Source organism: Miniopterus natalensis, chromosome 13, assembly GCF_054644295.1.
Source record: "Miniopterus natalensis isolate mMinNat1 chromosome 13, mMinNat1.hap1, whole genome shotgun sequence".
Lineage (NCBI taxonomy): Eukaryota > Metazoa > Chordata > Mammalia > Chiroptera > Miniopteridae > Miniopterus > Miniopterus natalensis.
The window spans coordinates 10820475-10836460 of NC_142093.1; the positions used below are offsets into that span (position 1 = coordinate 10820475).

At 44.5% G+C, this 15986-nt stretch overlaps 1 protein-coding gene across 1 annotated transcript in view; it reads right to left on the bottom strand.

Moving 5' to 3' along the window:
- Positions 1 to 1711: 1711 nt before the first annotated feature.
- Positions 1712 to 15986, bottom strand: part of HADHA (hydroxyacyl-CoA dehydrogenase trifunctional multienzyme complex subunit alpha) — a 29530-nt gene continuing 15255 nt past the window's right edge. The window contains exons 8-20 of the mRNA XM_016209217.2: positions 15707 to 15829; positions 15129 to 15247; positions 14678 to 14734; positions 12993 to 13102; positions 11286 to 11420; positions 8707 to 8878; positions 6451 to 6537; positions 5162 to 5302; positions 4656 to 4724; positions 3713 to 3908; positions 2929 to 3043; positions 2289 to 2434; positions 1712 to 2201 (exon numbers count right to left, since the gene is read on the bottom strand). Coding sequence (XP_016064703.1) covers positions 2056 to 2201; positions 2289 to 2434; positions 2929 to 3043; positions 3713 to 3908; positions 4656 to 4724; positions 5162 to 5302; positions 6451 to 6537; positions 8707 to 8878; positions 11286 to 11420; positions 12993 to 13102; positions 14678 to 14734; positions 15129 to 15247; positions 15707 to 15829 — 1616 coding nt within the window. The 3' untranslated portion in view covers positions 1712 to 2055. The remainder of the gene's footprint in view (positions 2202 to 2288; positions 2435 to 2928; positions 3044 to 3712; positions 3909 to 4655; positions 4725 to 5161; positions 5303 to 6450; positions 6538 to 8706; positions 8879 to 11285; positions 11421 to 12992; positions 13103 to 14677; positions 14735 to 15128; positions 15248 to 15706; positions 15830 to 15986) is intronic.

Consider the following 15986-nt stretch of genomic DNA (forward strand, 5'->3'; position numbering starts at 1 on the left):
AGGGAGAAAGCACACTGGCTTGGGAAAACCTGCCCTTTCCCTCCTGGAGCTCAGTCTTCCTGCACTTGCTCACATGCTTCAGGCCAGGTGTTTGTGTCCTTGATCTCAAGCATGGTGGTCAATGGCACCCAGAGAAGTTGTCCGTTGTGTACAACTACCCATCCTCCCTCCCCCCCCAGGACCACCTAATTCTCATGCTCACTAGTGCCAGGCCCAGAGGTACCAGCCTTCTCTTCTGCCTTACCTAGCCAACCTAGATATTTATTTCCTCTATCTGTCTTAAGATTAGCAAAGCCATGCTGGCGCTTGTACCCTAAGCAGTGCCTCAGCTCTGAGGGAAGAGGGGGTCAGGAAACAGCACAGAAACTGATGCGGAGACATTCAGTTTCCTTGCCCATTGCTTAGTGAATCCCCAAGGACTAGTGAAATAAACGCTAGACCACTGAGGAACAGTGCAAGCGGAACTCTGGCTGTCAGCTGCCTTCTTGTGGAGGAACAGTGCGCACGCCTTCAGCAGGAGAGGACTCTGGAATGTTATGTGTGTGCAGCCCATTCACATTCTCCAGAAACAGCTGGTAGTGCCGCCCAGATTCCCTGCTGAAAGCCCCTCGCCAGCCCCTGCCCTGTGAGAACCTTTCACTTCCCCCTACTGAACTGTTTCAATGGATTCATACCTGCCTAGTGCTGTTCAGTGGAAAGACCAGACTTCAAAGCTCCGTGCCACCCGCCAGGGCCCAAGTTCAGCTTCCTGCACTGGCTGACCTCGTCTTGAGGTGCTCAGAACACCACTTTTAGAAGCTGTTAATGGCCGTGATGTGAGGATCAGTTCAGTTCTCTTCCTTCTATTCATTATCTGAAAATCCCAAACTCAGAGACCGCCTGGTTTTAGAGCCTGGCTTCCTAGTAACTCAGTAGTAGAGCCAGAGTTCCTTGTGGGCCAGTCCCAACAGCAGAACTGGATCAGGCAATATTTGAAGTACTTGTGCACTCAGCCTGGCAGGAGGAATTGGTAACTTCTCAAAGTTGAGAAGGCACAGTGATGGGATTTGATTACGGTTCCGCACACACTCAGTGTGGATCCTCCTGCCAGACTGAGTTAAGAGCCCCAATGCTGTTTACCCAGACTAGGCCCTGCTTCTGCCAGAACACGAGTGTAGGAACTTTCCACACCGCAGGGCAGGGCTAGGGGAGGAGAGGCGGTCTAGCAGGGGGAGGGGGCGGCGGGCTCACTCGGCATCCCTTGTGCTGCTCACACCTGGTGCCTCTGATCATCGTCAGGCATTTCCCATGCTCTGGGGCAGATGAGCTGTGTGGGGCATACTGACCAGGAAAACGTGATCTCTGATTAATTCCAACCTGCCCACAAACATCCAGTGTGTCACACCAAGGGAAAAGCTGGGTAAAACTGCAACAAGGAGACGCAGTTTAGGGAAAGAAGTGTGTTTCCATCTTGGTCCTTCATGCCAGGCCACTCCCCCACTGTCCGCAGAAGCCCACCCAAAGCATTTAAATACAGTCACGTTTAAAAGGCTTTAGTCTCATGAAGTCCCACCTTCTAGCATCATAGTCTCTCCCTTCAGGTGCTGCTTAGAACTCTCAACACATTCTTATCCCCAAAGCACAGGCTTTCTTCCAGCTCACTCCTTGAAGGAGGGGTGTAAACCACACGGCAAAGACAGAAGAAAAAGGAAAAAGCAGGCAGAGAGGCTGATAAATACGTTTGGTTTTTATTGTTATCCTGTTTGGCTGACTGCATAATTGCGCTCACCACCACTGGCCACCACTGGCCTCCTGGGAGGAACGCTGCCACTTTGGGTCTTGGGGCTTATAGATTCACGAGCACAGTGGGTCCTGCTTTCCAACAGGAAGTGCAAACACAGCCAGACTTCACCCGGAGGAGAGACAGTCTCAGCTGAAGGCACTTTAATCAAGGCACACACCCAATGCCAGAGTTTGTTTTCCTTCTGGTTACTGATAAATCTAGGCGCCTCTGTTGGAGAGCCAGCACTGCCGGCAGCTGGGGGTTAGTGTGCGAGCGAGCAGAGTGAGGCCTGCTCACTGGTAGAACTTCTTGCTAGAGCTGTTAGCGTGGTCAAGCAGCAGCTGGCATGGGGTGAACTGTTTTCCATAGGCAGCCTCGTACTTCCTGAGCCGGTCCACTATCTTCTGAGCACCATACAGATCCACGAAGCGGAAGGGTCCTGAGGGGGAAATAGGACTTTGTTGAAGGAGACAGCAACACGAGCTCTAGGATAAAGTGAGCTACCTTCCCAACCTCCATGACCAACCTCCAAGACAGGGAGGGAAGCCGAGTCCAAAGACGGCTCCGATGTCTCCCTCTGCAGGTGTGGCCAAGATCCCTTCCTGTAGGCACATGGCAGCCTCATTCACGAACCTTGTCACCAGGCGGTACTGGATGTCTTCGTCAGAGGAGCTGCCAACAGGGAGGGATATTTAGGTAGAGGAAGAATAGGAGGGGAGGTTTCAGGAGCCATACTGAATAAGGGCCTGCCTCCAACTCTAGAGAAGGTGCTGCCAGGAGGCCAGCCTTTCCCTTGGAAAAAGACTGTGCAGAGCTACTTCCCTAATTAACCAGAAACCGCGCCTAGAATAGGGTCTGCGGCAGCAGTCAATTACAAATGCTAATAAAGGGTGTGGAGTGGGAAGGGGCCTGGGATAACCATCTTTCTAGTTGCTTTCTGGGACCTTCAGAGGGAAGGTTGGAGCAGGGGTCTTCCTGAGGCTCAGCTGCAGTTCTCCTGATGCTGGCAGAGTGAGATGGCGCGCAGAAGGGCAAAAGTATAAAGCACTGTGCCAGCATCGGGTGTTGGTCAGGTACAGTGATCAGGGCAAAGATGGCAGAGGGGCTGAGAAGCTTTGGACTGATGAGAAATGTTTCCACACCACAAGCCACTCAAATTGACTTACACATCAGCCTTAGGAGCCACCTGCAGACCGGCCAAAATACTATCCATGTCAGAATTCAAATTCTTACTCTTCACGCCCTCCTGGTAGATGTAAAAGCCCTTCCCAGACTTGCGACCTAAAAGAAGCAGGACAAGGTTGAGTTAATTCTCAGAGCCCGGGCCTGAGAAGTCTCTTCCCTGCTAGTCTGCAGTAAAGCTCCTGCCTCTCTTCTGTGTTCCTGAGTTTGTACGTCTGGCTAATCCTAGAAATCTAGTGTTAGAAGAGCTCACAGAGGACAAAAAATCTCATGTTTTCTTAGAAATCTCTGTATCTGGATGGGAAAGGCCAGCTGAGTGAGTTACTGTCCAGATGTGCAACACCAGGCCCTGGGATGCCCAGGTCCTAGTACTGATTTTGCTGCTACTTAGCCAAGAGAAAGCCACCTCTCTGGGGAGCCTTGACTATATACTCTGTATGTAGAAGTTTTCCTCTTTCCACACAGGTGGCCAGACAACATGGCAAAACTAGACGCAAGCTTGCTAATGCAGGATCACCGATGTACTAGAGGCCTTGGGCAGGATGAAAATGCCTGTCGATCTAGCATAACTTGGGCCAGGTAGTGGCAGAGCTTCAGAAGGCCAGAGTTTTACCTTTTGTCCATAATATTACAGGCCCAGACTAAGGAGAGGTTGTCATGAAATAATTTTTGAAATTCCCTGTGAAATCAGGAACACACATGGTCCTTCTGTAACTGCTCAGAACTTTGTGAGTGTGGTGCTAGTTATGTTTCTCTGAGGCTACTCACCCAGGAAGCCCTTGGACACCATCTGCTTCAGCAGTTCTAGGCTTCCACCTGCAAACCTCTCCCCAAAGGCTTTGCCTAGGTCTTCTGCTACGTGTTTTGCTACATCCACACCAACTTCATCCACCAGTGTCGCAGCACCCACAGGGAAGCCAAAGCCTGTGGTCAGGGAATCCAGCTTCTTGGGGTCAACTCCTTCCTGAATGGGAAGTAAAGCAGGGGCCTCAGGGGAAGGCCATTCCTGATTCACCCACTCCCCCAAATGCTCCCTGTGTTGCCTTCAGAAACAGCCTTGAGCAACACCCACTTCTCTCCTGGGTGCCACCTGGCCAGGCCCAGGACTGGGACTGTTTCACTGAGGGAAACACAGAGGTTTGGGAGTCACAAGGGCAAGGTGACAAGAGCCTTCCCTAACATAGAGCACTTTAAGGAAGTCTAGAGATGAACAGAGTATTCATTTCCTTCTTGTCTGCAATTCTGAACCTCAGTAACAACAAGATTCCATGTAGATAGGGCTGGTTTCCAGGACTGAGAGCACTGCCAAGGAGCAGTGCTGTAGGGTCCCATGATCCCATGTCTAAGTGCCCTGCGAATGACCTGAAAGGCTCCTGGGGGGGTCTGCTTGCGCAGCAGATGTAGCACTAATCAGACCATGTGGGCCCTGTTCTAAATGGTCTCTGCCCCAAAGGGGATGCAGAAACAGCACAGAAGAGCATGCTGGGAGGCCTTTGGCCTAATGGAGCAGGGAGAAAGCTAAGGGAGCAGAGCTGAAATTCTGCTCCCATGACTTCCCACCACTGTGCAGAAAGTGAAGCCACAAAAAGGCCTTCTTGGGGGAGTCAGGAGTTAGTGTATTAGAAGGAGGCTTGTTGCTCATCTTGACATTAGCAGTTAGGGGGCTGGTTTAGGAGTGGAAGATGCCTCAGACATCCCGAGCAATACCGACCTGGAGAATTCTGATGACCTCAGACATCATGGGTGCAAGACACCTCGTGGTATAGAAGCCAGGTCCGTCCTGCCAAGGGAGAGAACATGAGCTTGGGGCCCCTCTGCTGCGGGTACTGCCTAAGTCTGAAAGCAGCCTCCTTTCCCCAGCTATCATTTCAAAGTTCAAAGTGATTATAACCTTAATCAGGATCCTTAAAATGAAACTGCAAGGGAAACCATAGCCAGGGGCAGCACGGCTGGACTCCAGGAGCACAGCATGTGGTTGCATGGTCACCTGAAAGGTCTCGAAAGGCTAGGGAACCTGCCACGTCCCAGACTCTCCTCACTTCAACCCTGACTCAGTGGTACAGTCAACACCACTATCCATAATGTAGACAACCAAGGGGAAATCCGATCAAAAGTTGGTACATTTGCCCCAGACGAGTTATAAACAAGCCCGGAGGTATAAGGAGTCTTAATAAAACTTTCCCAAATCTGCCCCCGCTCTGTTGCACAGCTCCTTACCTTCACCACAATGATGACCTTCCCCTGCTTGAGACCAACTGCTACAGCGGAAGCAGTCGTGTCCTTAGATGTTTTTTCAGTCGTGATAATCTCCAGTAGCTGCATCTTGTCCACAGGAGAGAAGTAGTGCATGCCAATCACCTGACAAGGGGAACAAAAAGCCAGCAGATTTCACGCTGAGGAGGAAACTTAACAGCCTTCTCCTTGTGCTGGGAAAGCACTGGAGGGAGGCGGTTGTGATAAAGGAACACTGCTTGGTAGAGTTGAGTGGTTTGTTCCATGGTTCTTTGATCAAAAGTTCAGTATGTGCAGAGAGAGCTTACTGGACTCCTCTTCCATCTATTTCTAGGGCTTTTCACTAAGGGCAACTGGTCCTACCAACAGCTGGCACCAAAATCACCATTAAAGGCTGAATTAGATTTATCAGGGAAGAACGAAGGGTCTACTTATATTAACGGTGCTGATGGTTTAAGTTAGAGGGCCCACTTTTTGTAGGGGAAGAAGTGGCAGGCAGAAAGCCGCCAGTCCTGGGCAAACTGAGATGGCTGGCCACCCCAATTGTGCCCCTTTGGCTTTACTTGTATACAAATGACATAAGCCAAGCAGGTGACAACAGTTACCCAAGATACCTGCAGGCTAGACTGCAAAGCGTGATGCTTGTTCCACTCCACTGGGGAGAAAGAGAGGCTGGCATCGGAGGAACAGATCTTCTTTGCTGACTTTAAATGTTGTGGGGTGCTTTGAGTGATGTGACATGGCCAGACTGTCTACCTGCCATTATACTGTTTCTGTGTCATACCATCAGCTGCCACCTCCCTGTGACCTTTTCCTGCCATCACTGAACCTGCCTCCATCAGGCCCTAATTTGCTGTGTGCTAGGAAACAGGACTGCCCTGCATTAGCAAGCTATTAGAATAGGAATAAAGAGGCTTTTGTGTTTCTAGTACACAGACAATCATGTGTTAACCTTTTCAAATCCTTCAAGTTTTTTCTACTTCCTGCCTACGTTTCAATATCTAACTGTAACAAAGGTGGGTTTCATAGTCTGAACCTGAATAATAATGCCCATTAGGGATGCAAATCACCTACAGAAGTGTTTTTAGTTGTACTTCACTTGTTCCTGCCTCACACACTGGTCATAGTACTAGCTTTTTTGAGCCTAGTTTTGGGGGATACTTTGTCACCCCCCATCCCTTTGTAATCCACACCAGTCCCTTCTCATGTTCTAAGCCTTCATCAGTGAGTCTGAAGCTGTAAAACATGTCAGGGTTCTTCTCTTCAGAATTTACCTTCTCAGGTCTTTTGCTGACAGAAGCAATTTCATTGATTGGGAGAGCTGATGTGTTACTGGCAAAGATGCAATGAGCTGGAATCACCTGCAGGGGAAAAGCATTTAAGAACATGTCATGTAGGGATGGGAGGTGACTAGAGTCCAAAGTACAGCTAATGAGTCACATGTGTACCCAGCCCATCCTCTCACCCAGAACTGCCCAGACAGCAGACACATTCACCCAACATTTATTATTACCCAGGACGTCTGTGTCAGGGAATGTGTTGGCTTTATTTTCTTTCCCATTCAGCCTTCTAGTTATGGCCCATCATAAGGTCCCCTAATCCTAGCCTGGGGACTATATCCCAACAGGTAAATAAGACACTTCGATAAACACTGAAAAGGTGGCCTTGAATCAAACCTCATTCATTTCAAGACTCAGCATGGCTGTCAACCCTCTTTGTGTCTGGACCTGCCCTCAAGCCTGAAAGCTTATGACATCCCCACCCTTCACCTTTGTAAGAATAAGCCATAAAGTGCATGCCTACCTCATTTTATACAGTGTGTTACTAAAAAAAGATACGCCACTATAATTATATCTATAGTACACGAATACTATTCACTATCAGCTTTATCAACCTGGAGGAGAATCTCTAATGGAGACCCTCTCACAAGTCTGTCCATGATCCCAGCTTATGCATGTTTGTATTCAGATGCCTGGATGACAACATGGAAAGCACAACTGTTGCATGTGTGCAAATCTGGGACAGGCAGAATCCTAACATCAAAGATGGGAATCAAAGTTCAGATACATTCAACACACTGAAAGCTGGGTGTAAAATAAGGTCAATTATAATGGGGATAAAGGTAAAGTATTGCATTAAGGTTTAAAAGGTAAAGGGAAAAAAAGAAGTGACTAGGCACCCGATGAACAAGACCTGACCTGGCAGTGATCCTGTGATAATGATCCCATGATTTTAGTTAATCAAAAGTATAAATGTGAGTTGAGAGCAGAGCATGACTGTAAGAAAGGTATGTAGTCTCCAGTTACAATATGGAGGTAGTGTCCGCTGCTGGTGGTAAAACTCTCTATGAAGAGCAAGCCAATGTCTCTGAAGATGGCTACCAACAGCTCTTCCCCTCCTTGTACATGCCCGCCTGTCCTCCATCCAGAGGTAGAGTCTATTTCCCCTCCATGAATCTGGGCTAGCCTGGGACTTGTTTTACCAATGGAATGCAGCAGGCCTAGCCTTAAGAAGCCCAGTAGCTTCTACTTTTGCTCTCTTGGAAGCAAGCGGCCATGCTGTAGAGAACTTCTGGCTAGACTACAAGTGAGGAGAGGCCACCAGCAGAGGGAGGCCATGTGGGGAGGAGCACTGAGGCACCCCAACCAAGCTTTCAGCTGAAGGCAGTCACATGAGTGACCCTGAGAGAAATCACATAGTTAAGGACTAGCCGCCTCTACAAAGCCCACCCCAAACTGCAGAACTGTGAGTCGTTTTAATGTGGTTTGTCACACAGCGACAGAGACATGATGACACTAAAGGGACAATAAAGATGGTGAGGGGTCTGGAGACAAGGATTATGAAGAAAGTCAAAGGACTAAGTTTAGATGGATATCTTAAGACTCCTGCCCACCACTCAAAACACCTAGAGTGTTATCAAGTCAGCACCATTTCGTTTACATCATTTGTTAACCCACATTCTGCTCATCTGACTGTAGGCTCGTCTAGGCGCTGGCTCTATCTCATGCCTGCATTACTGCCACTTCTTTTCTGGGCTCGCTCGCTATATCACAAGCACTTGTTTTGTTCCTGTCATCCCACCTCAAGAACTGGCTCTGCAGAGCATTTGGGGTAAAGATCAAAGCAGTATTTCCACAAACAAGCATCTGAGTCCTGCCTGGTAAAGTGGTTTCTCCCTATTTCCTTTGCTGCCTAGACCTGAAGTTTAGTTATTTATGGCTTATGGCCAACCCAAAATGGTGAGGCAGCTGGCTGTACTCCACGAGGTTGTGTGTTTGGGTGACAGAACTCCCACCCGAGGCTAACAAATTCTGTGCTTAGGGTAATAAGCTACTTGATTTTCTCCCCGTGGGACTTAGATTTGACGTTTATAGCACATGCAGTGTGCATGAGAGCACATAAACACTGAGGTTTGGGAATGAACAGCCCTATAAAAAGAACCATGAGTTTCCTATAGTTCCTTTAAAACCCCATTGCTGTGTCCTCCACACAGTAAACTCGGGTTCAAGTACCACAGGCCCCTTACTTACCGCTTCTACTTCCTTTAGCACTTTGTGCTTAAGACTAAGGTCCTCAAACACAGCTTCAATCACCATGTCAGCCTTTTCAAAACCCTGGTAATCGAGCTGCCCAGTTAAGTTGTTGAAAATGAAGTCTCTTTCAAAGGATGATAGAGCTTTCTTCTTCACTTTATCATTCAATCTAGAAAAATACACATTTCTAGTCAAAAGGGAAGAATAGGAAATCTAGGTGCTAGGGTACCTAGGGCACGAGGATCCAAAGACAACCCCCAAATCCACATTCTTTCTACTACAAAATGCCTCTCAGTGCCCAACTTACATAAACTGTATCATTCATTAAATTTGCCATGGGGAGTAAACACGACACTAGAATGGCAAACGGAGAGCAGCTCTGGTAATTCCCTACTTACAACAGGGGCAACAGCCAACCGTGTCCTAGACCATATGCATTTTAAAAAAAACATATCTTTATTGATTTCAGAGAGAGGAAGGGAGAGGGGGAGAGAGAGAGAGAGAAAGAGAAACATCAATGATGAGAGAGTCATTGATCAGCTGCCTCCTGCAAGCCCCTGACTGGGGACCGAGCCCGCAAGCCGGGCATGTGCTCTGACCAGGAATTGAACGGTGATCTCCTAGCTCCGAGGTCAAGGCTCAACCCGAGCCATGCCTGGCCCGGCTAGACCATATGGATTTATACTTGCTTATATATCATTTTGTTATTCTGTATTTATAATCTCCTAGAGGACAGAGACCAAGCATTATTTCTTAAATTTTTAATCCACTTCCCAGCCAACACCTAGTAGCATATTGTACTGATCACATAAAATATTAACTCAAGGTTTCTTCTTTCCCCATTGAGAGCTAAAAAGGATTCTTGCTACTCAGGCATTTACCTGATCGCTTGTTATTGCCAAGAACAACAGGCTCTCTTAGGTTTTCATCTGATCATACTTTCAGAATGAATGGCCTAGGCTTTTCCTCTGAATGAAGAATGAAGCTAAACTCCATTCGCTAACTTCTTTAACCAAAAGAAAAATTATAAGTTCAAAGAAGTATACAAGTCTTAAAAGTATGGGTTCAAAGCTCCCGGTTTCTGACAACCATGTCAGCAGTCAGCAAACAAGATGCTTGTCAGAATTCAAAATATTATTAGTTGCTCTAATTCTAATGCTTAACGACACTATTTCCGTGGGAGGACAGGATCCACGTAGGTCCCAAGTCAGCAGTATGGTGAGGGGCATTCACCAAAGTCTGGTGTTTCCAAGGCAAAAGGGAAATGGGGACACCTGGGTCCAAAAGAGATGAAGGGGAGGAAGCTGTTCTAGAGCAGCAGTTTCTCACTAGGCAACTGTATGAAATGCTGTTGGGGACGCTTGCAGGCTAGTCTCAGGGCAACACTGGTAACACGGGTATCCAGCACATGCCCTTTCTTTTAACCTAACTCCTTGCTGTCTTTTTCATTTTTATATATTTTTCCTCAGTACCATTATTTATTTGTTTTTAATATATCTTTATTGATTTCAGACAGAGGAAGGGAGAGGGAGAGAGAGATAGAAACATCAACGATGACAAAGTCATTGATCAGCTGCCTCCTGCACGCCTCCGACTGGGGATCAAGCCTGCAACCCGGGCATGTGCCCTGACTGGGAATTGAACTGTGATCTCCTGGATCCTAGGTCGATGCTCAACTGCTGAGCCACACCCGGCTGGGCTCCTTGCTGTCTTAATTAAAATAATCTGCCAAAATGATTAAACCTGCCAGGTCCTGAAAAGCATTATGGTAGCGATTTATGAGCTTCTCTGCAGAAGAGGGTTTTACATGCTTTAAGCTACATAATCCACTTAAGAAACAAAAATGCTCACTCAGCTAAAAGTCACATGCAGGACAATCGGACAGTCTAAGGGCAGCCAGCCTGTCCATTACAGTGGAGCAGAGAACTGAGCTGCAATCAGGTCCCAGTTTGGCAGAGCCGCTGCTCCGCTTTTCCCCTCTGCAAAACAGCAGCGTGTGTGGGGGCAGAGGGGTTAGGCAAGCAGGAGGAAGAATGATATTTACCCATTATTAAGTCAGAGGTCAGATGGAGACAATCTTGTAAAACCTCTGTGGAACCAAATCAATTAATTGCTTCTCTAAGTAATGCCAGTCAACAAGGTTCAGAAGTTCTGATCCCAGTCCTACCTTCAATGTGCAGCTACTGCGCATTTCCTCATATATCCTAACCTCAGTTCTCTCCACAAGGACAGTCCTGTTGTTTCAATGTTCCATAACAATACAGCTACTACATGGAAACTATCAAAATTCACAAACACCAGATTTTTCAGTCTGATACCAAAACACAAAATAAATGACATTTAAAAATATTTAATAAAGTTTCTTCTTCTGCACTCCAAGATGACAGAGTCCATAATGCTAATGGTTTATAATATCTGTCACAACATAAAGTGAAGGAACTAGCATTTTCAAAAATCAAAGGAAATGTGGCTTAACTATGGAGCATCTAGTACTCATCATGTTTAAGGAAAAAGGAATCTGTGATGGCAAAACCCCCACCATTGTAACTCCTGGCAAAGTCAGAAAGCAGGCTTACCCCTTGAACACCTGTTGCTGTCCTCGGCCCAGGCCAGCTAGCGTAGCATCTTTAAGAATAGTCTTCAGGCCCTTATCCACAGACACCTGGGCAATGCCGGCTCCCATCAGCCCTGCACCAAGAACGGCAAGGTGCCTGAAAGGCAAGGAAAAAACGACATTTAGTAAACAACTTTTAATCATTTCAGTAAAAGTGGGAGACTGCCCAAGTTATCATCCAATAAACCAACTAAAGCAGGCACAACAATAAGGTATTTCAAATAATTCTGATCTATAAAAATATACCTTTAATAAATGACTGATTTTCAAAGTTAAATGCAAATATCCATTAGGTGTACAAGAACTGTTCTACCTAAGAAGATGGAATTATATTGATCTTCAATCATGCTAGAGATCACTGACTAGAAAACCTGGTTTATACTTAAGTCAACATGAGTACTTTTGTTTTCCAAACAAAAGCCAACTGTTTGCAATGACTTGTCCAAAGACTAACCTTTCTTCTTCCAATAGTTTCTTTGTTTGTGATTTTACCATTTCCCAGTCATCTTTCATTTTTCCTGAAATCTGTGTCTTTATCACTCCTTACTTGGATCTCTTGGATGGCTTCTTTGCTTCCAGACCTACCCCTCCTTCAAACACCTCCACACATGCCCACTCCTGAATTCCTCTTGAACTTGTCAGGACCACTGGGCTTACTCCACAGTATTCTGGAATGGCTTCGTGACCATTATTTTTGTCTCTTCAATTAAATTCTAAGCTTTCTGAGGCCAGGGATCATATCTGATTACTTTTTAGTTTTCCATAGTTCTGGAACAATATGAATATTCCCATAGCAACTAACTAAAACATCTTCTTCCACAACAACTTCCTTCATAACAGAAGGCCAAGTTTACAGCATGGCAGACCTAAAATAGAATTGTAATGCAGGATAAAATTTCATTCCTAACAATTCTTATTGTAATTAAAAAATCATATTCATGACCCAAAAAGGAAACCTAATTTCAAGTCCTGGGAGCATCTTTCAAATATAGTTTTGTAATAATAAAAATATTTACATAGTGAGTGTCAAATAATTGGAGAACTATGAGATAATAGGGTAGAGAAATATAAAGACTAGGGCTGAGAAAAGACTGATACATTCACTGCATCAATTTCTGCCTTGGCCAGTGTGGTTCAATTGGTTGGAGCATCGTCCTGTGCACCGAAGGGTCCTGGGTTCGATCCCCAGGGTTAGGGCATATATGGTAGGTAACCGATCGATGTTTCTCACATCGATGTTTCTTTCTCTCTCCCTAAAATTAATCAATCAATCAAATCAGGTTGTGTTTAAAAAAAATTAAAAATTTTTATTTGATAAATGGCCCCATAGTATCAAGACAACCGTAGGATGGGAAGAAATCTGTAACATGTATAGCAGAGAAAGAATTATTACTGGGGAAATACGAAGAACATGCATATATCAATTTAAAAAGATAACCCTGCTCTGGCCATTGTGGCTTAGCTGGTTGGGTATCGTCCCATGCACCGAAAGGTTGCCAGTTCAATTCTCAGTCAGGGCACAGGTCCAGGTTGTGGGCTTGACCCCGGTAGGGGGCCTGCAGGAGGCAGACAATTGATGTTTCTCTCTCTCCCTCTCCTTCTTCTCTCTCTAAAAATCAATAGCATGTAGGGAAATCTACAAGGGCTTCCTAGGTAGAGTTTAACTTACTTAACCTCCTTCTGTGGAACTCCAAATTTATTCTTCTTGCACAGGACCTGACCATGGTACAGCCCTATCAAGGCTTTTGATTCTCTGGTCATTGCGAGCTCTCCAAATTTCTGAAATGTAAAAAAACAACAAGAAAAATTAGAACTTTAGTCTCGGTGATGTGGATTCCTTCAGTTCAGTTTCTCTCGGGAGCAGAGGTAACACATGCAAAGCACAGGTCCTCAGGGTCTCAGTGGTGCCTGTGCTGCAGTCTGCTGCCTACTGATGTGTCTTCTTACTATTCTCATCTGCAGCATTTTCCAACTACTGCTTTGAAAAAGCTGATGCATATAACTGAGGTCTCAGTCTCTACACCAGAGTTGTGGTAACTTTTTCATGGCATTAGTGTCAGCCAAAATGAACGTTCATGATCGTCTCAAACAACCCTTAGTTTAAAGATCGGGAAGAGGAGATCCAATAAAATTAAGTGACCCGCTCAAAGTCACACTGTCTCAGAGTAGCAGAAATGGAACCTGAACCCAAGCAGTATGACTTCTAACTCCAGTTATCTTTCCACTGTAGCAGGTGGCCCACACGGTACCCTATTGCCTTAAAAAGTACCTTACCACTTATGGAGAACAAATCTCAACTTAGTGAGGAGCATGGGATTTAGTCTGGGTTTGACAGAACTGGATTCGAATCCTGGCTCTGCCATTTCCCAGTTGTGAAGCTTTCTTCATCCTTAAAAATGGGAAAATGATTCCTATTTTACAGTATTGTGGGGATTAAATGATAACACTAGTAAAATGCCTAGGGTCTCAATGTTAGCTATTGTCATCACCAATATTATTAGAATTTATTGGTATAATTACATGGTTTTAAATAGTATTTTAAGGAAGGACTCCCTTTAATAAAGTTGCTATCATGTCCTAATGAAACAATGTTCTATAGAATCAATGCTTTACTAACTTGACTTAGTAAGCTCTATTCAATAAACCAGTGATTTTCAAAGTGTGGGTAGAAATCCATCAGTGGTCATGAATTTAGTGGGTTGTGCTAAGTAGAATAGACAGGAAATACTGAGTACAACACACACAATGAGGACAATTATTGATTCATAAAATATGCTTCAATTTTACTGTACGTATCGATATGTATACCTAGTTATGATGGAAAAGAATAAATCAGAAGTACACTGCAGTAAGCAATAAAGTACAAGACATGTTTACTCTGGAACTTGTCCTAAGTTCTTCACATATCTTTTGTCCTATTATCATAGAGCAACCATTCTTCAATGATTGCTTAAAACTTAAAAACAACCCAAACTTTGAGGCTGGGCTTCAAAGTTTTATCTCTAGGCCTTAACAAGTAAGGACTGTACTTTTCTATTAATGTATTCATTTTATCACAACAAAACCAGCCCGACTACAGAACAAAATGTTCAAGCTATTCATTCTGAAAGGATTATAACTCTGCCCCTGATCTTCCTAGTTATAGGAAGTTAATGAAAACAAATTCAAATACCTGGGGACCACCAGGTTTTCTTACATCTACTTGCTCACTGAGATTATTCAGAAGAAATGATAACCACTGGAGAAAAAGTTTTACTAGGCTTTGGATACTTTTTCTTATTTCAGTTTTATACAGTTTCAGATCTTTGGTTTTCTTGTATCTAATAATAAAAAAATCAAAAGAAAAAACTTTACCTGAGATTCAGACAGATAGCCAGCTTCTTTCCCTTGCTCAAGTCCAGTCTTTACCACCTAAAAAAGATATAAAATACTTGTTCATTGTTGGAGTGGACTGGTAAGATGTACGAGAATGCTGAATAACATTGCTAGTGTTGTTAGTTTTTATTTTATCTTTCTTTTTAAAAAAGAACAATTTATTGGTTTATAAGGGAGAGGAAGAGAAAGAGAGAAACATCAATGTGAGAGTGAAACATTAATCGGCTGCCTCCTGCAGGCCCCCTACTGGGATCAAGCCCACAACCTGGATATATACCTTGAGTGGATTCTTCCCTTATTTTTGGTAAGTACTCTAATAACAGAATTAAGAACTTTTGGACTGGCATACATGGTCCAGAATGACAATAGAGTATTGTGTTATACAAAGGAAGAAAATGTAAGAAATCTAAGAGTGTGGGGAAAGACTCACGTCAATTATTTTCAGAGGTGCAGGATAAAGGCCTTTGGTCTGTTTTCGTACTTGTTCTTCCACTTTTTTGTAAACCTGTTGCCTGACAAATGGAATATTCATGGCGTACGATGTCAATTCTGTAAAGTAAAATGCTTTTAGATACTTACTGGCAATGTGTTCCTTGTTAGTTTGTTCTGTAAACTCCATAAAAATGTAGTAGTTCTAGCTATCTGAAAGAACTGCTCTTTACTCTGATATACAAAATCTAAATTTCAATCTAAGCACTTTTTAAAACATACTGCATTAATTGATAAATGCTAAAGTTGGGTGTTGTAACAGTATAATAGTACATTGTTATAGTATTCTTCTTTTGTATTCATGTTTACAATGCTCCAAAATAGAAAGTTTGAAAAAAAGGGTTTTAACTAACCAGGGTAAGGTTCAGGACTTGACCCTAGAGCAGAGTTGTTACTCCCCTTAAGGTTGAATTTTGCTTCCAGTAAATAATGCATTTACCACTTCCTCACTTAAAATTTATAGCAAATAAAACTCTTTGGAGAGAGGCTTTGCCTTTGTTCTTCAATAACAACACTCACTTTCCATCAATCCCTTGTTTCTCTTTAAAGAGATCTTCTTATCAGCTATTCCTTTGGCAAAAGTAACTGCAACTTCTTCTAGGTATTCAATTGTCCGTTCCTCTGGAGGTTTTACTCCTGGTCCTGTAAAAAAGAACACAACAGACTGGGATGCAAATCAGGCTTAGATCAGTCCCAGGCGAGCAAAAACCTAGTCATTCCAAAGCCAAGGGCTCTCACACCCACTTTCAGCACAGCTTTCCATGCCAGACCAAAGACTGGCAGGTAGAGGAGTCATGAA